This window comes from Trachinotus anak, unplaced genomic scaffold (genome assembly GCF_046630095.1).
Source record: "Trachinotus anak isolate AG129_WGS33_773 ecotype Australia unplaced genomic scaffold, CSIRO_AGI_Tana_v1 ptg000018l, whole genome shotgun sequence".
NCBI classification, from domain to species: Eukaryota; Metazoa; Chordata; class Actinopteri; order Carangiformes; family Carangidae; genus Trachinotus; species Trachinotus anak.
Window position 1 is genome coordinate 4,302,643 of NW_027273869.1, and position 22,498 is coordinate 4,325,140.

Sequence of the window (22,498 nt, forward strand, 5' to 3'; positions counted from 1 at the left end):
TGTAAATGTAGGTCTCTGTGGTAAGGGCGTAGTTTGGTCTTAACATTGGTACAATAACCCCGCCACACCTCCAAAACAAAGAGGACTTTTTACTGCTCTTAACTGAATGGTTTATTAATATCTGTATATACATTTGAATAAAAACTATCATAGCAACAGATCAAAGACTGAAAGAGAGTAAACTTTAGGAAATTACTTATTAACTGAAAAGAGAGAGGAAAAAAAACCAATATTTTTGCATTTTTGCACCTAACATCATCGTTTTTATTTCTAGTGTTGCAGTTTCCCTTTTCCCCTTGATTTCACACTTAAAACTAGCTCCACCTTGATCAGCTACAACAGTAAAATGCTGCTAATCCAGTGATGCATCAGTATTAACAATCTCATCATGTAAGGCCGCCAGCAGCAGCCACATTGATTTCAAATTGTAAATCAATGTGGCTGCTGGCTGGTTACTGTACTACTTGTACTCTGGATGATGACAAAAGCTCCTGCCATGATGTCTACACAGTGCAAAACGTGTTTGCATGGACTAAATGAAGTTATGTGTGTTGTGCAGACAATCGAGTGAAGGGGGACGTTTTAAACACGACATTTCCACACACTGACCTGCTCTCGCCTCCTGTCTGCACTTCAGTGCAAAATTCGTGAATGACATGAGCCTGCAGAAAGTCCCCGCCCTTTCAGCCAATCAAATGCTTGCTTAGCTAAATCAATTGTCTTGGAGACGTAGCCTCTGGAGTGTGGAGGGGGGGGGGGTCTGAATATGACCTCACTCCAAATATTGGTAGGGACAATGCTGTCCTTCCAAACATTAGCAGGGACATGTCCCGACTGTCCATATGTAAACCCATGTCCATGCTCTATGCTCTCTACTCTTTATTAGGACAATGTATGGGAATCACAACTAATGTATGGTATTTCCGTGATAATCCCTTCGGGTCTTATGCTGCAGAGGCTCTGTTGTACTTAACAGAGACCTTATTTCATGACTTCTACCACCAATAACCCACAGGAGCTCCACACTGCGAGCTCACCGGCAGCGTGAAGCAGCCACGCCTGCTGCCGTGCGTAAACACTGCAACATCAACAGCCACAGGCGCCGAGGCAGACTGACAGGTGAGCCGGCGTGGGGAGCGGGTCTGACCGCACAGCGCTCGGGTAAAGCGTGCGGTGGGTGGAGTCAAGGAGGCTCTGGGTCCAGGAGAAGTTGATGCCCTCACACGCCGAAGCCATGCGTAACGAGTGTGACCGCCGCCGGTGAGGAGGATGCTAGAACATGAGGCAGGAGCAGAGATGCGACTGGTCCGTCAGATCAACACGGGTATGAAGATCCAGGCCGGGGGCGAGCACAGAGGCTGCAGCAAGGTCGGAGAAAATCCGGAGAACCAGGTCATCTGTTTGCAGTGTCAGGACGAGGTGGTGCGGGTTTGCACGGGAAGTCCGCGCCGCGCCATCGCGACCCGCCTTTCCTCCGGATCCGCAGGTAAAGACATTCCTATGCAGCAAATACAGCAGAAACGGAGAACACATAAATGAAGACTAGCTCATGTTTATATCATCAGGTAAATCAGTGCGCTCCAGCGTGCACCGAGTCACTGCATGGGACAGGAAAGTCACATAAAGAATCAGTGGAGCACCTCACCCCCCCTCCCTCCCTCCCCCAAGACTATTGAACCACACCACATGAAGGTCTGTGAGTTTAAAACGTGGAATATTTGTTGCTGTTAAGTTATGTGAGGAGATGTGCATCAGACTGGTGTTATCGAGACACAATGAAGTGAAACTACTCTCTATTTTCCATCATAACCTCTAACTTGAAAAATCCTCAGTCTGCACACACACCCACACACCCACACACACACACACACACACACACCCACACACACACACACACACACACACACACACACACACACACACAGACACACACACACACTATTGCACTTGAGTATTAAAAGCACAATTGCCTGTGGGTGAAAAGATCATGTAGACACACCACTGCTGCATCAGAGTATGTGGCTTCTTATCTGATGCACACAGTAAAACAGTGGTTCATCTAGAAGACTGTTTCACTACTGGAAACTACTCTGGTTAAAGTCTGGTTTCATTCATAAATTAGATATTGACCTCGCTGTTAAGGAATTGACATTGTACATAAAGATTAAAAAATGTTTAACATAATTTAAAGCGCCATCTGATGATAAATCATGAATGTCACTGGAAGCTGCACAGAGGCTGACTCAATTTGTTCAGTCCATGTTCTGACTTCCCGTAGCTTTGGTAATAAATGATACCTGCAGCTTTATCTCCAAACATGTAAGCAAATGTGAGTGCTCAAGCTGAAAAATAACTCCCAGTCAGTGATAAATGTCTATACTGCTGCTGCTGCTCTTCTCTGATGCAGCTGTAGGTGTTAGATTAGGGAATAAGGAAAAGAGAATTTTCTTTAAAAGTTTCACAAATTGCTAAAGGAGCAGAAGCATTTGTAATCAGTTCAGTTTAGTTCAGTGAGATGCACAAATGTTTGGTGGTACCTGGCTGCAGTGCCAGAGAGCCTTTTCCTCTGCTGAGACAGATTAATGATTTAACCTCTCTCTCCTCTGATAAGGAGTTCCAAATTAGGCCCCTGAGTTTCCAGCGTCAAGGTTTTTTTTTTATCAATTGACCATGAAACCTCAGTGACAGGCAGCAGTATTTCTCATCAAATAATTCAAACAATTCAATACTGTATATTTACTGAGCATTTTCTTGAGTTACTGATTTCCTATGATGGCTAGGAGCATCACACACAAGCCTGTTTATATGGAGTTTGGTTGACTGAGCCTGAAATTCATCTTCTTGTATACCTATCCTGGCAAATGAATTCAAAACATTAAGCTGAGTTGACAACAGCTGGATTTTTTTGTTTTGTTTTGGCGTTCTTGTTGTATATTATGGAGCCCTGACCTTATTTCAGGTAAAGCGCCACTACTCAATACTCAATACCCAATACTCCTGGTGACAAACCCACAGAGAATTATCTGTGACATTTCCATTTCCCCTCAGATGTTTGAAGTGTTTTTGTGCCTTTCAGCTCATTGTCTTGGTTTGGCGACGCACAGCTACATGTTTTGGTTCATTCTTACCACTGTCATCAACACATTGGCCAGTCGTACAGCAAAACAACTCTGATAAACCTACTGTACGGTATCTGCTAAACACCAAATGGCAGAGTTAGCAACTAGCTGTTTAGCATAGTTGACTGTTTAGCTGCTACAAAGCTAGATATGACCCATAAGGAATACAGTTGGTGGAGGCCAAAACAGAGCTAAAAGGAGAGTAAATATTTACATGTATGAATGTTCTATGTCTTCTTGATAGGCACCAGCTAGCTATTTGGTACATCATAACAACTTTATGATGGCTACAAAAATCAATTAGTTATTTATTAGCATTAAAGTTAAATTAACTTTAACCTATAAAATAAACTTGACCATAGTCTACCATATTGCAAATTGCACCAATATAGGTTTGTATACCGTGTCTCTCATCAGTTCAACCATATTTTATATATTGTTAATTTGTGCTACACTGAGCTAACAGTCACCAGAGAAAGTACTGAGATACTGCTGTAGCCTGATAACGAAAGGGTTATTGGTTGTAAAGACCTGCAGATCAGGAAGTGGCAAAGAGACTCTTGCAGGGTGTGAGACATCATCCCTTCAAACGAAGGATTTTCTTCCTGAAAGTCTTCCAGGGTTATAGGCTCATTCCCATACGACTGCTTGTGTCATGAATTTCCTTCCTAGCGTCCTACCACAGTGGATGATCTCATTCCCTCTCTCTATAAAGTGGTACACCAGGGCACTAAAGCTGACAAAGTCATCGATTTTATTCCCCTAACTCTGCCAAGGTCAAGGGTTTGTTCCCTCTGTAGCTCAGTGTGTGGAGCAGGGCAGTAACATTGCAAGATTAGGAGTTGAATTCCTGTAATGCTGCAGGGTCATACCTTTTCTCAGGAACAGCAGTAGGTTCAGTGGTTTATTGGACACTAGAGGTCAACTTATAGTGGATTGTTATAGGTCAATATGATAGGAATGATTACTAAGCTGAGAGTCGACTGATACCCCAGCTCAACATCTATTAAAATCTACATGAATGAATTAAGTTGTCATATAGGGGAAAATGACAAACCTTTGAAATAAAGTTAACTTTCCTAAAGTTAGAAACAAATGTTATCATGACAGAAACTTTCTAGGGAATTAGGCCTTTGGGTGAAAATGCAAAAACACTACATAAATTATCTTACATAACTCAAGTAGCATCAGAGAAGCTACCATTATCCTATTTAAAGAGGTGAATTACCCCTTCATCACCTCAACATCCATCAGAATTTGTGTCATCATTTACTTCTGCAGTAGCCTACGCCTACCAGTTTTTGTCACTCTGAATGTAATCATTAGTAAGAGAATATCCTGAAATGTAATTTGGATTACATCATTAGAATATGTTATATTTATAATGGGCAACACACTGCTCTGCGCTGGCCAGGATTACTTCTGTTGTGCGCCTGTTACATTGTTAAATGCTTCTCCTACAAATCATTAATGTTGGCGCATATTCCAGGGGGGTGTGTGTGATTTCATTTCTTTCCCCCCTGTCTGTCCGTGTTGTATCACAAAGAGTTGATAATGTTGCGTTGTATAGTTGAGAGATAACTTTTCTGAGAAGTAAACAGAAGACGGGTCAAATATGACATAAATGCCACTTGTTAGCTTTTCTGGAAAATCAGCTTTTCCAACGTTTACCCCAGGAGCACAAAGATTTAGCCCACATTTTCTGACCTTGTCACCGGACTAATATGTTGAAGATTTTTTCATGGAGTGGAGAACAATTGTCAACCCCTGTGACGTCACCCATTGGTTTGTAAACTGCCATTTTGAAGCTTTGAGTTTGTAATTTGGCCGTCGCCATCTTGGTTTTTGGAAACAAGAAGAAACTGTATTCGGAGGAGAAGGTGGAGCTGAGGAGGAGTGAGGGGTGGATCTGACCTGTTCTGTACTCTATCCTGATTGATCACCGTGTGTGATACTGTCTGTCAGTACACACACGGCAGCCCTGCCCTAATGCAGACCCTACTTTAATGTCTATTTTCCTCTAAATGGACCATCACTTAAAAAATGAACATCATGTTGTATTGAAGAAGACTTTAAACTAGCGATTGAGACCATAAACTCATTAGGAAAACGTTTAATGAGGTAATAAACCAGGGAGAAGTAGGGTCATTTTCCCATAGAATTCAATACAATCTGACTTCTTTTTGCAATCAGTGGAGTCGCCCCCTGATGGTTGTTAAATAGAATGCAGGTTTAAAGCACTTTGCATTGATTTCACCTTTCAGACCCAGAGTCTACGTCCATTTTTATATACAGCCAATGGTGGAAAGTGCTTTCTGAAAAGAAAATTATTTCTGATGTGGGGTCTACATTGAAAAGTGTCATCTCAAGTCTGTGGTACATTTATGGCAGGGCACTCACTGGCTACCACCACTTCCCCCTCTCTAATTTCATTTGTTGTTTAGAATATTATCAGGAGTGAATCACATTTACACAGATATTTTGAGCAAAAGTGGCCCTGAAATGATCAGATACAACCATTGGTCAATAGTTGTGCTAGGCTTGCACTTGCCAGCAAAACAGAGACAGCATGCTTTTGGCAGAGGAACAGTTATCTTCAGTCTAATGCATTAATAATACAATACTAAAACCAACAACCTTGTCATGCTCATAATTTATGAATAAAGCTCTCTTATATAAAGTTAATTTTCATTTAAATACAAAATTATCTTCATGAATGGAGCCTCCATGCAAAAACAGTGATATACATCCCCACATGACCGGTGGAGGCAGCACAGCCATCGTCCAACACTCTGCAGACTCTGATCCATGTATAAAAAAACCGTCCTATTGTAATAGGCCAAACTGATGAATTGGTGATATTGTATTTTTTTGCCATACACATCCGTTACAATTGCAGTGGCTGCATAATGAACTCATGGTCACTAAAAATCAATGCTTTTTTGCACTGTAAGTTGCTTTGGATAAAAGTCACCAGACCTTATGTGTGATCTGTTCCTATCACAGACCGTGAGCCGAGTAGCAGCAGCTACAATGTCTCTTCAGGAACCTTCTACAGCTGCGTCAGTCAAATCACCATCGGTAAGTGCACTTTGCTCCAGACTTACTTTTTGTTTTCCTTTGTTAAAGAAGAAAACTACATTATATTATTGTTATTAGTATTGCTAATATGTGGACAATGTGTATAATTTTCTCCCACATACTTTAAAAATAAATTACGGGGCCATGTGTTGTTACCTGCTTTATATCAAATATTTGTGTTAGTTGCCCAATAATCTTAGAAATAAATAATTTTTACCATTCTTGCTCAATATGGATTATATATTATGTTTTCCCAGCTCCATCTGTTTGAGTTAAAGCAGGGTGTCTCAATAGGTTATGAATGGATTAAGACAAAACTCACAGAAAGGTTTGTCATTCAGCTGCTGTTGAACCTTTCAAACCAAACTGATCATATGGCAGTGGGCCGGGTTTCTCACTAAAGGACACATCCCTTGCAAACAGATTTAAGTCATATCACTGAACTTTGTGTAATGGTCTGCTTACAGGAAAACGCCATTATCAGCTCAGTCAAACGAGAGCTTCTGGTTTAGGTGCTCCATAATGGTTCCGTGACTGAATACATACAACATGTTGACAAATCTCATACTGCATGTCAGGTCCCGTCAGTATTTAATGTGAAGTGTTTTTCAAGATACCTTGTGGAGTTTTGTTTGTGTTGCACACGTGTGAGAATGCACATACTCGTTTCATGCTTATATTATTATAAGATTATGCAACAATACAATCATATAGATCATGGGTTCTCAAACTTGATATTCAAAGGTCCAAATCTGATTTCTAGATAAGGCCAAAGGTCTGGAACCACTAGTGATAAGTAAATCCCTTTTAATAAATTTGCTTATAATTTACAACCTAAAGAAATGGCACCATTTGCCTACAATTGTTTACTTGTGATCCTAAGCCGCTCTAACTTTTGACAGTAAAGCGTAATGTGCACTGTAGTTTTATAAGAAATTTGAACTTAAACTTGATTAACTTAACATCTTAATCTCGGGCCAGGATCGCTGGCAAAATCTAAAATATGTTCTATTTTACAAAACAAACAATTTATTGATAAGAATAAAACATTTTTTGAATGTAGTAAACATACACTTCATTGTATCGTACCAATGCATTGCTAATATAACGTGTGGGCTGGGTCTGGATTGACTTGCCGTTCGATTCTCAAAGTCCGGATTGGAGTCTGGATTTTGAGAATTGATGATATAGATGTTGAACTTAGTGTTATATCTCTATAGGCAGTGTGGTACTGATAATATTATACAAAAATTACTTTGCAAATTAGGAGATAAATCTGTGTAATAAAAACAGAGATATCTACAGTAACATTTCAGAGTAGTCACTGCTGAGCTGTTTTCTTCTGTATAAATAATAAGCTTTCTGACAGCAGGCCAGGGGGACAAAAGGGTAAGATTTGCTAAGCAGTAAGGCAATTAAAATTTCCCTTGACGTATTAACTTTGTGTGTATGTCCAGGGGTTCCTGACAGCAAATAATGCATTACTGATGAAGCTGTCTGAAATAACTTTCCTGACAGTCACAATACTGCAACCTCCTGCCATTTGCAATATTCAGACTGTGCCTTTTGCTATTTTTTGGATGACTGTTACAGCAGTGCCTGGTTAGTGAGGGAGGCTGGAAGCCGGATGCTGTACCAGTGAAGACTCAGGCTCAGGGTTCAGCTCAGGCTTTGCTGCTACTGCTGCTGCATGCAGGTGTTCCTCTCTTCTCTCCGTGCTAAATAAAAAAAAAGAAAAACTAATGAAGTGCTGAGGGAGAGCTCTGGACCGTTGAGACTCACCCTCTTGGTTTTACAAAGGGAAAGATCTATAGTCTTGCTGCACTGGGAGATCAAAAAGAGTTAGCGTGCCGCCTGTGATTTTAAAGCCTTTGCCATTGTTCGAGAGGAAAATACTAGTCAGCATCACTGTAGGTTCTTAAAAGTTCTAATCGATTATAATCGTCCATTAATTCCTCCCTCTTTCACCGGTGTAGGAATTTGCTGCAGTTGTGCGGCTGACAGACAGAGCTAATCTTCACCCTGTGGCAGGAATTCACTGGAGGGTGACGTGAAAAACAAATGCACCATGTCGTAATGTGTGCAGCACTGACTGACTCCACATTCATACAGCTCAGAGCTGAGTTCAGCCCTCTGCAGTATTATCTGATGTTTCCACATGCTCAAATTTTCTGTTCCCTGTATCCCTGGAAATGATTAAATTCATGTTTGTTTACGAGTGCTCAAGGAGTTGTGTTGTGCTGACTCTGTGCTTTTTGGTTTATCAGGATTATTGTGCGAATCACAAAAGAATCAAGGGAGCTTCAGATTGCATATGAAACAGACATTTAATGACAATGATTGTGAGTCTTATAGACGTCTTGGTGCACTGATCAGTACAGCTCTTTAATCACTCCTGTACTTCTCTCCTTTTAAACTGTGGTCACTGTGATTCTATCTTAAATACAGTCTAAATCTTTTCGTCCAAGAGGGGAGATGAATTATTGGGATGACAACATGAGATCTAATGGGGTTTTCAGACAGAATGCAGCTACGGCATCACTTCTGAAACCCATTATTTCCAGTGTTTCCCATCACACCAGAACAGTTTGTTGCTGTGCTGAGCTGAGCTAGAGTTTGGCATTTTGTAGATCTGTCCAAATGTATAGTAAGAATTATTATACCCTATATAGTGGACTCATAGTATATATAGCTTTTATATAGTATAGTATAGTTTTTCAATTTTACTGGTGCGCTCACTATATAGTCCTCTACATAGAACTCCCTGTACAGTGAGTAGGGAGGAGTGAATGAGTGAGTGATTTCGGACACAACCCAGGCTTCCAGCCAGGCACGGAAAGTAAACGGGAAGTAGATCTGAAACCCGTCGCTATGGAAACGGAGCTCCTTCACAAGCCTAAATTCCCCACGGTGCTCTCTGTACCTGAGGACACCCACAGCCTCTTCATTGCTGCTCTCCTCGTTCATCTTATAAGCAGGGCGAGTGCTAACGCTTGCGCTGGAGAGATGCATCTCTGTTGCTGGCAATGATAGACTGTAAACACAGTGGGAGCTTCCCCTTTCATAGTGATGTGTCCCGTTAGATCAGAAGTTTGGAAAACTGCATATGTTTGCTCCCCAGTGGTGAGCGCAGCACCAACTGTCCGGAACCAGGAAGCCAGGAAAGCAGTACTGAACAATATTGAATGGACCATCTATAAAACCATAAAGAGCTGCACTGTATCTAAATGATTGTATCTGTATTTTCTCATACTCCAGTTTCTTGTTAATTATCAGCCAATATAGATACTTACAGTATGCCAGTATATCTGGAATAGACTAATATCAACCAGTACATCGTTGCAGGTGATTAATTAGTCAGCAGTAATTAAGACCATGTTGCAGACGATTAACATTGCAAGTGTTTATTCTTCAAGAAAGGCTAAATGCTTTCTGTCTCAACCAAATCAAACCTACATTTCATGTACTGGCCGGCACGCTGCATGGTCATTTTTCAGTACACTTTTGACTTCATACACTATTTACAGAAACCAGACACTGTGAATACTTCAGCTCAGGAAGAACAGCAACCTCCTCCCGTTTGGTGCCATAATGCCATCCAGCATGATTTTCCTTCACCTTCAAGCTGCTGGTTCACGACGTCAAATGCAGGGAGGAAGCTCATGCTCGGGAAAGAGTGCAGAACAAAGTGGGATAAAGAGTCCTGTGGAAATGTGCATGCAGACATGTAGACTTCCTCTGGAGCGAACCGACTTCATTTTTCTGCTGCAGCTTTTAAAGATTTAATCCTTCAGTATCATATTTTACTGTATGTGTGCTACACTGCTGCTGCACTGACTGTATCACATTCAGAGTTCAAACACACTCTGACTTACAAACACAGAGAAAACAACGCATCACTTTCTTTTCCCATCACGCCATCCCGCCATACACCTGCAGGAGCTCCACCGGTAGTCTGTCTATGATTACTGTTGACTCTCAGCTCAAGCTTGTCATTGCATAGTGCAGCGTGTGGCCCAGATACCTGCACCTGCATTTTGTTTTTTTTTTATATACCTCTGAGGGCGTCAGGAAGTGGAGGTGCTACATATCTGGGCCTCTCTCTCCTCAGAGAGCCACGTGGGCACTTTTTTCTGATGACTGCGACATAGATATTGCTTAGAACACACTATGTCCGAAAAGGCTGCCGTGAGTTTTGGAGGTCGTTCGGATACATGCCAGGTGTAGATTACCGCCTCCGCCCCTCCTGCCATTTCAGGTGACTTTCATTGGATGTTGAGGATCGCTGGTTCTACATGGTTCTGCATGTCGTTTAAAAAGAAAAAAAACAAAAGTCAGTTAATGGCTGTTTCGAATTGAATTTTGAACTTTATATACCTGGATCAAGTTTCCGGACAAACCCTGCTCAGTTCAGAGTCCGTTGACCATTTCTGAACGTCCTAAAATCCACCAGCCTGGCTTGTGTGACGTCCTACATAAACAGCATTGGAAACAGTTTTGGTTTCCTCACTTGAAGGATTTCAGCACTTTTTCTGTTTTTGTCTGTGTTTTTCACACTGGCTTGAAGTGAGCAGGACTCATTTGGGAAAATTTCGTGTATTTCTGTTCACCGCAAATAAAGAAATGATGTTTTATTGTTAGTACACAACATCAGGTTGGTGACACTTCCCCGTCAGCTCTCTCTCACTGGCTATTATGGGTTTCTGCTCCTTATTCCATTGTTGGTCCTTTCACAGTACAAGATTTCATGTTGTAACTATTAAGCATCTTTTGATATGAATGACTGTTTGAGATATTTCCGACAAGGGTGATAAATAAAAGGCCTATAAATAATTTTTAGGTTATATCGCAATACACGATATATAGCTCAATTTTCTTTTTGTTTGCGATATTTTCTACTCTAAAAACTTAATAAATGCACGATTGAACCCTTTGAAACATAAAATCACTCTCACTATCAGTATGATGATTCAAGGCCCTGTGACATTTGTCTGCATTAAAACATTGTTATTTACTGTGTATTCGTATTAGAACAACTTTAAATTTGCAAAAAGGGGGAAATCACAACCACCAACAAAAAATTGAGAGTAGGCGTGGGCGATCGGACGATCTTATATCGTCTTGATCTGCTTTTCAGATGAATAGTACAAATCACATCATTAAAAGGTGCTATGTCTATATTTTAGTTGCTGCAAACCGACCCACTGTGGGGTGTTTAACAGCTAGCTTGCTAACAGCAGCTGAGGACAGTAGTCCTAAAAAAAGCTAAAGTGAATTCTATGCTTAAAACAATTATGTGACAATTATGTGACAATTTATGTTCACAATATAGTTATTTACTATGTCCCATGTGTAAGAAGCTGTAATACATTGAGCAGCTTTATTCAATATTTGAAACTGGGGAGACTCTGATCCAGTCTCTAACATTAATTGGGAACACCCCCATGATTATCTAGGGGGGCAAAGCAGACCCAATTATCCAATGGGGCCAGTGCAAGTTTTACACTGTTAAAACAAAATAAATGACAATTAAGGTCTGCACTGTTGGCTCCTCTACAGGCCTCTGTGACCTATAGTTACCCCTGATACTCTTCTCCACTAAGATTGACAATGATGTTTACAGTAAGTGATCTTCGCAAAAGCATAGTTCCAGCTTTAAGCCACTAACTACTGTAGCATGTAATAATGAAACAAAGCTAAAATAAACAAAAAAAGGAGAAAAAAGAAAATCACCATCTTAACAATAGAGAACAGTATACTGTAGGATTAAATCAATCTTTGTCCAGGCTCTTTTTGTAAAAGAAGAGAGGTTGTTTGGGCATTTGTCCATCACTGAGATTAGAAAAAGAAAATCTCAGCTCCTGGGGCTGAGTATTGGATCAATGAGCTGTTATGGGATGTGTATGCTGCTGGAGATGAAGCAGGCCCAAAAGAGATTTCAGCAATTTCAACAATTCAATTTTCAAATTCTTAAAATGTGTGCTGTTTTAATGCACAGACAGTTTGGTTAATTAGAGTGGCCTCTGTGTTCATGTGTCCATGACTGTTTTTGTGTGCAAACTTTCACACACCAAAGAATATTCGCTTCTGCATAATTTCTGAGACAGCAGTTTGATTTTTCTGCCAAAAAGTGTTGTACTAGACAAATTCCCCTCAGGGAAAATAAAGACCTTCTCAGTGCTCCAGTTTTTGTAAGTGCTGACTTGAGCACAAACATTATTTCGGGGACGCCCAGCCGAAGGTTTTTACACTCCATGGTGTGAAAACCCCTTTATTCTTTTAGGGAATTGGAAGCTGTAAAACAGCTGAGATGGGATGTATAGCTCAGATTTACCTCAGACTTTATCCTGCAGCTGAATGTGCAGAGTGAGGAGCGAGCACAGAGCACAGCTCAGAGACTGCCAGGCGTTCCTCCACTTTGCTATTGATCGGGCTGTGTTTGTTCATTGCTGATGTACCTCCGAAATCTGCTGGGCTTTGTGTTTCACAGGAAAGCAGGGGGTAGGGGGGTTGAGCATGTTCCCGAGTCCCACCTGCCCCCGGTGTGTTACATAACAACAGTGCGCAGAAAATCCAAAGTTTCCAAAGATACTCGATAATGACAGTTGAAAAAGTTGCATGACAAAACTTACAAGACATTTCATCTCTTAGTCTGTGTGGGTACAATAATGTTTATATTTTATAATGTGTAACTTTTCCACATTAAAAATACACCGTTCAGCGTCAGTGAATCACTGATTTTTAACGTGAAACTACTTTATTTGGTGTTTCTACTAGTTTTAATGCCCTGGTCTGTTTGTGATGGACAGAGGGACATCTCTGTGGATATTCCTCCTTTATTATCAGAGTTATCAGAGAGACAATCAGAACAAAGGTTGACAGCAGTCTCAGCTCCCAGCCCTTCCCTGACATCCTGTGTCCCCCATACAGTGTCAATGAAACACTGACTTTAAATGCGAAGCTGCTTTATTCAGTGTTTTTACTGGATTTAATCCCCTGGTCTGTTTGTTCTGGGGAGGAGGAGACCTCTGTGGATAATTCAGCTGCTGGTAAAAACCACCTGAATGACTGACACTGCATCTAAGTTGTGAGAAGCTGACTGCAGTGGTAGTGAAGACAACAACTCCCATGATCCCACGCTATTTTATGATGTCACCAATAAATTTAATGAAAATAAATTTTACATGAAACAAAAAGTAAACAAATGCCAACATCACTGTTTGCATTAAAGGAATAAAGTTTCGGTCTGAGTCATGCTTTGCTTATCCTGAGTTCCAGCAGAGAGTCTAGACTCTGGTAATACCTGATCAAAATATAGACACACAAATCAGAGAATAGAGGAGGTGACGTGACAAAGCAAATTTAATCCCAAGAAACGATGTTTACATAGGCCAGTGGCAGTGCTAGTCAAACCTGATGATGCATTTTGTAAAGAAGGGGCCACTGGCAGTCCCTGAATCTTTTTAATTCAGTTGAGTGCTATATTTAATGTAATTAAACACAGACAAATGTTAATGTTAATTAAATCAGTCTCAAGGCTTTTTTCTCCTTCAGATGATTTGTTGCATTTATTTGTCATATAGTTTAAAAGATGCCAAACGGTTTTATATATATATATATATATATATATGTGTGTGTGTGTGTGTGTGTGTGTATATGTGTATATGTGTATATATATGTGTGTGTGACAGACACATAGATCAGAATCAGAATCAGAATCAGAATCAGAATCAGAATCAGTTTTATATATATAAAAAATATCATATAGATATATATATATATATATATATATATATAGATATATATAGATATAAAATATATCAGCAGATTACCAACAAACAGGTCTTGTATTAAGAATTTTTTTGTTTCTTTTTTTCAAAGCACTATTCCCAAGGTCAAATGAACCATCATTGGAAAAACCAATGAAGTGGAAAAACCACTCACTGTTGTTTACCATGGCATTGTCCCAAAATTGATGAAACTTAAGTGGTCGTCAGTGGGATGGTTAAAAGCAAACAAAGCAACAAGCAAACACCTGAAAGAAAATAGTTTGAGGAAAAAGATAATTCACAGTGTCAGTCAACACAATTTGTTTTAGGGAAACTAAATTGGCGGCCATGTTTGGCCTGTCCACCTGCCAAAGGCACTGAGCTCAGACGCCTGCAAGACCAGACCAGACCAGAGCTGAGCTGAGCTGTGTCACCGGTCTCTGCGGCCTCATGAAACAGAGAGAGAAGCCTGCTGAGGCGAAGTCGAAGGCCGGAGGCAGGCTGAGCTGGGTCAGCAGCCCTGGCCTTTGCTCCTCTTCTGCCAGGGAGCTGTGCAGCCTGCCATCTGATGAACGCTCCAGTTATACAGTATCTGACCACTGTCAACACCAATCTCCACCATGCTGACAATTATTCATCAATCAAATATGAATTTAAAAAAGATCATTGTTTGTCCTTGAAACTGCGTCTATAAGGAATTATCTTTAATGTTATAAGATATTTTGTATCACTGATATCAGACGGCTCTGTTTGAACGCTCAGTGAAATTCTGGGCAATGTCTGATCACATTTGAGGTAGGATTATTTTAATGCTGTTGAAAGCTTCCACCACTAGAGGGAAACATTGCTGAAGAGATTATTGTGATACTTTTGACTGTGATGGTTAAGTTGTCCACCAGCATTGCAGAGACAGTGAAGAGATCAGAGTTAACAGAGTCCTGACAGTAGATGCAACAAATTTGTCCCATCAGCATGTACAACAGAGAAGACGTACAGCTGTCACTGTAGAACTGAAACAATGAATCTAATAATTGTTCAACAGAAAATTAATCTGCAACTGTTTTGATAATTGATTGATGCCAAAATGGTTCTAGTTTCTTACATGGGACGATTTGATGATTTGTACTCTTTGCTCTGATTGTGGTCATCTTGCAGGGTTTGATCTCGGGGGTCAAGTGGCTATCGGGTTCTCCCACTGGAAGAGTCCTTTCCCATCCAGCAGTCAGAACCTTCCCAGTCCAGACTGCGTTCGCTCCGAGGCGTCCGCCGTCCCGCCCCTCAATGAGCATCTCGAGCCAGTGTCCTGCCCGGCGTCGCTGTCAGTCAGCCCGCTGCCCACCTGCAGTGCGAGTCAGGAGACGCTCTGCGACAGCAGCACGAGTACGTACAGTGCAGCACAGCACATGTTACCAGCTATGAGGCATCAGGAGCAGCAGACTGTAAAAAAAACAGATCAGCTCTGACTGGATGAATGTCTTCATGTTTACAGAGAAGCCCTGAGCAGAGATATTATGACATGCTAATCATTACAGTAAACATATAACACAAACAAGTCCTCAGGAGCTGTTTGTCCTTACTGGCCCAGAAGAGAAATGGAGGACAACATCTACAGTCTTTTGTCTGTGCTAAATTCATTCAAACATGAGGCTTGAGCAGTCTGTGTCAAATCAAATAGAAGCTACAGTGTTTTTAGTTTTCTTTGGGTTCTGTGAGCTGCAGTGGAGGGACAGTAACAGGGAAGACTATGCAGACACACACTGAACTTGTGTGACGCAGACTGCTGAAGCCTGCTGAAGGGAAGCATTTTACTCAGGTGGATGTTGTGCCCCATTGTTTCCACTGAAACTGATTTTTAATTGGAAAAGTCTCCAGGGCTAGCACCTGCATAGTAACATGCTTGTGCTGTTTAAATGTTTAAATGTGCTCCTGTGCTGTAATATGTACTTGTCAGTACATTTGTGTGTGTTGTTGTGTGTATGTCTGTGTGCCCTTGACTCTCCATCAGAGGCACACACTGATACTGTCATCAGTGCCAACTGTCATTGTTTTAGGCTACAGCAACACTGACACACCAGCCCTTTTTTCTGATTGGCTGCTGCCAGAGCAGCTTATCCTCTGATTGGCTGCCAGGGAAGACTGATTAAGAATGCTGAAGAGCGGCACGCACCTCCTCTCTCGTTCTCTCTCTCTCTCTCTCTCTGTCTCTCTCTCCGTCTCTTTCCCTCTCTCTCTCTGTCTCTCTCTCTGTCTCTCTCTCTCTCCCTCTCTCTCTCACCGTAAACATCCTGCTCATGCTTGTGTTTTTTTCCTCCAGAGAAGATCTGACAGCTTTTTTGAGCTTTTCTGCCACCTGCTCTGAGCGTCTCCACTATGACACATCTGTCTGTGTGGGTGCGCGTGTTTGTGTGCACGGTGATGATGGATCGGCCGCCGTACTGATGAGGAGTAAGGAGTAAAAAGTGGGGATGCTGGTTTCCCTCGTGGGACGTCGTGCTTGTTTGTTTCCCTCAGCGAGGTCATTTGCACGTTGGGTCTGGGGGGGAGGAGGGGTGACAGCTGCGTGTGTGCACGCGTGTGTGTATAGGGACGAGTCTTCTGGCTGTTTTGGCGTCTGCTGCGGCTCAGCTGGGAACCCCCCGTCCCTCCCCCTTTTTCCCCTCTGAGGGGTGAAGCTGCCTCCCTACCTCTCTCCACCTTCACACGGTGAGTGTCGTCAAGTTGTCTCGAAGCAAACGCAGCTTGTCCTCCAGAGTGGATGTTTTTTTGCTGCAGTGCTCTGTCTCATGTGTTGCTGTGTCCTACTCACACTCCTCTTGACGCTGCTTCATCTCTTTCGCGCAGTTGCCTGTGACCATGCAAGCATTTGACCTTCACACACACACACACACACACTCTCATTCGCTCTCGAAGTTTTCTCCCATCCTCTTGATTGTAAATGTGAATTTTTCATACACCCCTCCATGATGCATTAGTTGTAAGACACAGAAATGGGTCATGCCTCTGTGAGGAGTGTGTATGTGTGTAAGTGTGTGTGCACTGCGACCGAGTCATCCAGGCACCAGTAGCTGGTCGGCAGGCGCGAAATCTCTCTGTCGGGGAGAACATGCAATCCCCACCTCCCCTGTTCACCCCGGGGCATGATGGGAGCATCCAGATGGAACGAACGATTCCTCCTCACAAGCAACTGACACCTGATCCCCTTGAAAACACATCTCACACACACACACACACACACACACACACACACACACACACCACCTCCTATTCTTCTTCCTGTTTCCTCTTCAATCTTTTATTCTCTTGTCATGCTGTGATGTGAGAATCTCCAGGCTGGGTTGTGTTATGGAAGGAACCACGTTGTCATTGAGTTTTTTAGCTCAGAATATTTTTGGTTCTGTTTTTGTCTCACACACAAACTAAAAGCACAAAGACAAAGAAATATGGCTTCATTTATCAAGTACAAAACTGTTCATAAAACAGTATAATTGGATGAGAAATTAATGGTCCCATATTGTATAAAGTGAGATTTCCATGTGTTTTTTGATTATAAAGCAGGTCTAGGTTCTATATTAATACTGTGAAAGTATCAAAGCCTCAGTCCACAGAGAAATGCACACAGCCTGTATTCAGAAACTGAGCCTTAAAACCAGCCGTCAGGACTTCTGTAACTTTGTGATGTCACAACAAAGCAGTCACTGCTCTCAGCCATGCCCCAAGCCCCGCCCACCTGGACCCACCATCCAACCTTGCAGGATTTGTTATATTTTTATTCAAAACAGTCAGCTAATCAGAAGAAAGATTCAGATCCTCTCTTCTGATTGGCTCACTGACCTGTTGTTACTAGAGCTCCAGAGAGAAGCCTGAGAGAGGAGATGTAAAACTACACTGAGATGGTTTTTGGTTTTTAAAACCACAAATATATCTTCTGTTGGATATCAACACTTGAAACAAAACACAGGAAAAGTGTAAAATATGGGACCTTTAAAAGCCAAACAAATGTATTTTATAGTATCACACTTTTATAATGTTTAATTGTGTAGTCACCAGTGTGGGTTGAGCTCCAAAAACACTGGATCCTACACTTCCCACAATGCAAATCAATATCATCTTTTGTTAGACCTTCCCTGCCAGGTCCAAGTCCAACTAGAAGTCTCATTATTAACATGCAGTAGTTATAGTCTCCAAACCCTTGCTAAGTTTACCTTGATGACATGAGTTACTGTCAAAACATGTTCAGGCAAAGAACAAAGAAAATTTTCACCTTACGTCATGTGCACAAATTTGACTGCTGGACTGTCTGTGCAGTCCATGTTTATTTGCCTCAAAGAGCCAGTGCACCAACTGCACAGATGTTATCTGTAACCTATGTAGCAGTGGACACACTGAGTGTGAGTTTGTCTGTGTGTGTTTTTGTTCAGCTCAGCCTCTGATTGAAGTCAGAACTCAGCAGAGACTCCAGTTGTTTCTGTTTTTTCATTTCAGACTCTCTCCTTTTCTCATTTCTGTACAGATCCTTGCAAATTTTTCGATCAAGTTGAATCCAGTGAACCCATTAGACCACATCTTTACATCAGTTTGCGCCACCCTGGCAAATTCGGATTTGATCGCATCTTTCTTTTTGACTCCTTTATTGGGCAGTTAGTAGGAAAGTGGTACTGTAGACAAAAAATAAGGGCTGAGACAGAGTGGTATGCCTTGCAACACAGGTCCCCAACCAGAACTGGACCACCAACACTGAGGTCATGTGCCGTGCTATAAAAATGCAGCTACCAGGGAGGGCCAATTCAAGTTTTACCATTCACTTTGTATGAAATTGTGCTGCCTTTAAAACTTTTCTCTTGTCGAAGTTATACTTTATTAAGATCACTTTAGAGTCACAGAAGATGTACAACTGTTCTCAACTGTAAAACTTTGTAATCAAATTTAGATCCAGTCTGGATCCACTTATCAAATCCGGATCCTTTCAAATCCAGCAACTAGTTTATTTGTAAATTTCAAAATAAAAGTAACTAGTATTACGTAACACTGTATTACTTCTTAAATGTCAGATCTTTCATCACCTGTTGTTGACATGAAAGCAGAAACACCTCAGTCTTTAGTTGTAGCCCAATTAATGTTCACAATCTGCAGCTACAACTTGAAAACGAGATGAAATGCAGATTAAATATGTATCTGAAACACTGACACAAGAGGCGTCACCTACTTTCTTATGCACACATTCATTTTCATGAGCTACTTGCTCCAAATACTGAAGGTCCTGATTCAAAACTAGTGGGTTGTTGAGTTTAAATTATTGATACGACATACTGTACATGAAAGGAGAATCAGGCTACTGAAACTGACATAATGAGATCGGCTAGATCATTTTACTAGAGAAGACTCACCACCCCGACGATCCTTTTGAACCTCCAAAAAAACACAGTGAATTGAATTACATCGCCACAGACCATGAATCACAACTGAACTGAACAAAATAATCAAATAATCTACAGAGTCAATATGTTCATGATTGCTTATCCCTGCCTCATGGATGTGCAATAAATCAATTGTGTGCAAATCACTCAGTAATTATAGTGTAACATTTTAACGAAGGATTTTTGTCAGTAACCCTTAAAAATGCAATTGGTGCAACTTTGATACGTGTTTTTGTACATTTCCTTTTTCAGCGCAGCCAATTGCCCATGTACAATAGTCGTTCCCACTGTGGGCCATGGGAAGGTGGACTGTCTGTTTACATGGACGATGTCAGGAGAAGCAATTCAGCCTCGTTTACTATAAATGCAAAGAAGGAAACCATTTATTGGGTGATGATTCTGCCTGTAGTGAAGCAGACGTCAGTAAACATTTGATTTTGTGCTGACAAGTGGTCAGACGGACATTATGAAGAATTCAAGGGTCAGCAGCTGGGAAAGTTAGCTACTGTTAGCTACCATTAGTTAGCTATCGTTTGCTAGTCGTTAGCTCCCACTTGTAATTACAACTTGAAGGACTCCTCATGTACAACTTGTGAGTTGGATTTATAGTGGCACAAACACCCTTTTTTTAATTTTGATAATGTTGTGACTCACTAATGAAACCATGAATTGCATTTACTGTATCTGAAGAGAACAGGCCACTGCACCTCTGTCTGCTCGCTGCCAAAGCTCCTCCACCGTGTGACCTCAGTTGTGGCTCGGGTTTCAGATGTACCATTGGGCCATTAAAGTTTGATGGATACATTGTTTGACTAGCCATCGTCTCAGCATAGCAGCATGATGTAGGCTAATATGTAGTGTCTCGGTCCTCTGAGAGCCAATATTTATAGTAAGCAGTTCTCTCTCCCTTTAATGAGACTGGCGTTGGAGTGCTGTGGGTGCTGAGGAAATGGGGTCGGTGAGCATCTTGAATACGGGGAGGTGAAGTTAACAAGCTGGAGCTGTTGATCCCCATCGTCATTATGTGTATGTAAGAAGTCTGAATAATCATCTTGTCTGGAGTCTGCTAATTACCAGGCTCTGTTTCATTTACATACTGTACATTAAACCATGAGGGTCTATTCAACATCTGGGAAAAAAAACATAATTCCATTGGATGTGTTATCAACTTAACCTCTAGATAAATTCAGACTCATGTCAATGTTTTCTGATTGCTGCAGCTCTAGTTTGGATGGCTAAACCCCAGCAAAATGAAATGTTTATTATAAGAAAAGGAAGGGGACGCTGAGCACTGATTTTTTTTTTTTCCTAGCAGGAAATCCATCACATTTCTATTAGCTGCATCCATAGGCTCCAATGTTCCAAAACATCAACGGCTGATTAAGCACGGAGACGCTTCCCCAACCTCTATCTCTGTCCTACGGTACTACGGCTCAGCAGAAAAATGTAGCTGAGTCACCTTTGCCGTCACAAATGAAAATTCAGCAAGCAGACCTAAGACAGCCACCCACCCCCTGCAGAAGTCTTCCCGCTCCCCAGAGGCCTGAAAGTAAGAGATATAGACCTATTTAGATAGAACTGATTTAAGCTGTTTTCCTAAGCTTTGAATAATTTCCTCCCTCAGAGGAGCCCATCTGGTTGACAAATAGACCCAATTACTTTGTGTGTTGCAAGTAGAGTGTGTCTTTTCCAAGGTCTTTCAAGGTTAATCCTTGTTGAGGAGATAAAAGTTACTGATCTGTCGTTTTCTGTTTTGGCTTCCTCTTTTTGTGGCCCGTCTTCTTCTCTTGACGTTCACCCAGCTTTCTGTCACACACAGTCTCGCACTTTATTCCTGCTACTTGGTTTTCATTTCACCTTTTTTAACTTTGCTTTTACAGTATAGCAACAACCCAGTGAAAAACTTCACTGTAGTGTGAGTGATTATCAAACCCGAGTTCCACCCTCGCTAGAAAAGAGTCATACTTCTACTGTCATCAGTTCATCTGTTGCACACAGCTTTCTAGTTCGGTCCTGTCTGCTACAGAATTAATTCAGGATGGTTTACTCTGGCTTATGTGGCTGCCCAAGCTAGCTTTACAATGCTAGCTTCAACAGTTAGGTGGACGTTTTACAAAAAATGTAAAAATTAAAAATTAAAAAGATAAAAAATCTGTGGATATTTTTGTTAAAGCTGTTTCAATTAATATTTGTATGTGATTAATGGGTCAAATATATTCTTTAAATGAAATGACAAATCCACAGAAAATTGTTACCTAACTTTGCAGTTCTGTTTTAGCTAACCCGCTAGCTTGCGCTCATCAGTGTCAATTTGACAACACGTGCTGCAAATACAACACAACAAAACAGAGTTACAGTTTCTTAAGTTGTAGTGCTTTGAGCTCTCAGAGCCACCGTAGTTTTGAGCAAAAATAAAAAAAAAATAAAAAACTTCAGACACACAGTTAGCAATTAGCTGGTTAACATAGTGGAACATGTAGAAGCTAATAACTAATTCCCCACAGGAGATGGTTTAGACCAAAAGGAGAGTAAATATTAACCTTGTAAATTGGCAACTAGTTCATGTGTTAACTGTTGTGACTTTGTAATGTGGTCATATGTCGGTTTTGTGTTTACAGGTTGTTGTGTTGACCTCAAGTGGTTAAAAAAAACTATTAATCTAGGTTTAATTTTCATCTGTGGGTGAATTCTAGTTTTTAGAGACATACATTCTGCTGTTCCTTTACAGAGTCTCCAGCCTACAGTGAAGTGGGGCACAGGTCTTATATGAATGGTGGCAAACCCAGTAATTATCCACGACCAATAACTGTATAAAAGCTGACAGTGAGTTTGTGTGTGAAAGGGGTTTAACTGCTGCATCACAGTACACAAATACAACCGAGTGACCATAATAGATTACTAGTGATTGATAGATGGCTGGTCAATACCCTTGACTCAGTCAATACTTGGCCAGTTGCTGAAAATTCTGGCTTTCAGAACTCACTGTTAGCTCTTCACATCAAGCTGTTAAGAAATCCTCAGGAATATACTTCTTATTGAGAGCAAGTAATAGATTACAAAAGGGACAAGAAGAAGTTCTAGAGAGACACTTGACTGTGGGACATAACATGACAAC

At 41.2% G+C, this 22,498-nt stretch overlaps 1 protein-coding gene across 9 annotated transcripts in view; it reads left to right on the forward strand.

The window, feature by feature from the left end:
* The first annotated feature begins 1,009 nt into the window (after positions 1-1,009).
* The window catches only part of LOC139634943 (anoctamin-4-like), a 49,412-nt gene continuing 27,923 nt past the window's right edge, over positions 1,010-22,498 (forward strand). For 2 of the 9 annotated variants that reach the window (XM_071501731.1, XM_071501733.1), the window contains exon 1: positions 15,207-16,672. Coding sequence is in view for 7 of the 9 variants with exons in the window: in XM_071501724.1 (XP_071357825.1) it covers positions 1,270-1,486; positions 6,126-6,200; positions 15,125-15,349 (517 nt within the window). In the remaining 2 variants the exon portion in view is untranslated. Of the gene's footprint in view, positions 1,487-6,125; positions 6,201-15,124; positions 20,933-22,498 lie in introns of those variants that run through there. The other 7 variants (XM_071501724.1, XM_071501725.1, XM_071501728.1 and 4 more) reach the window with 7 other exon arrangements.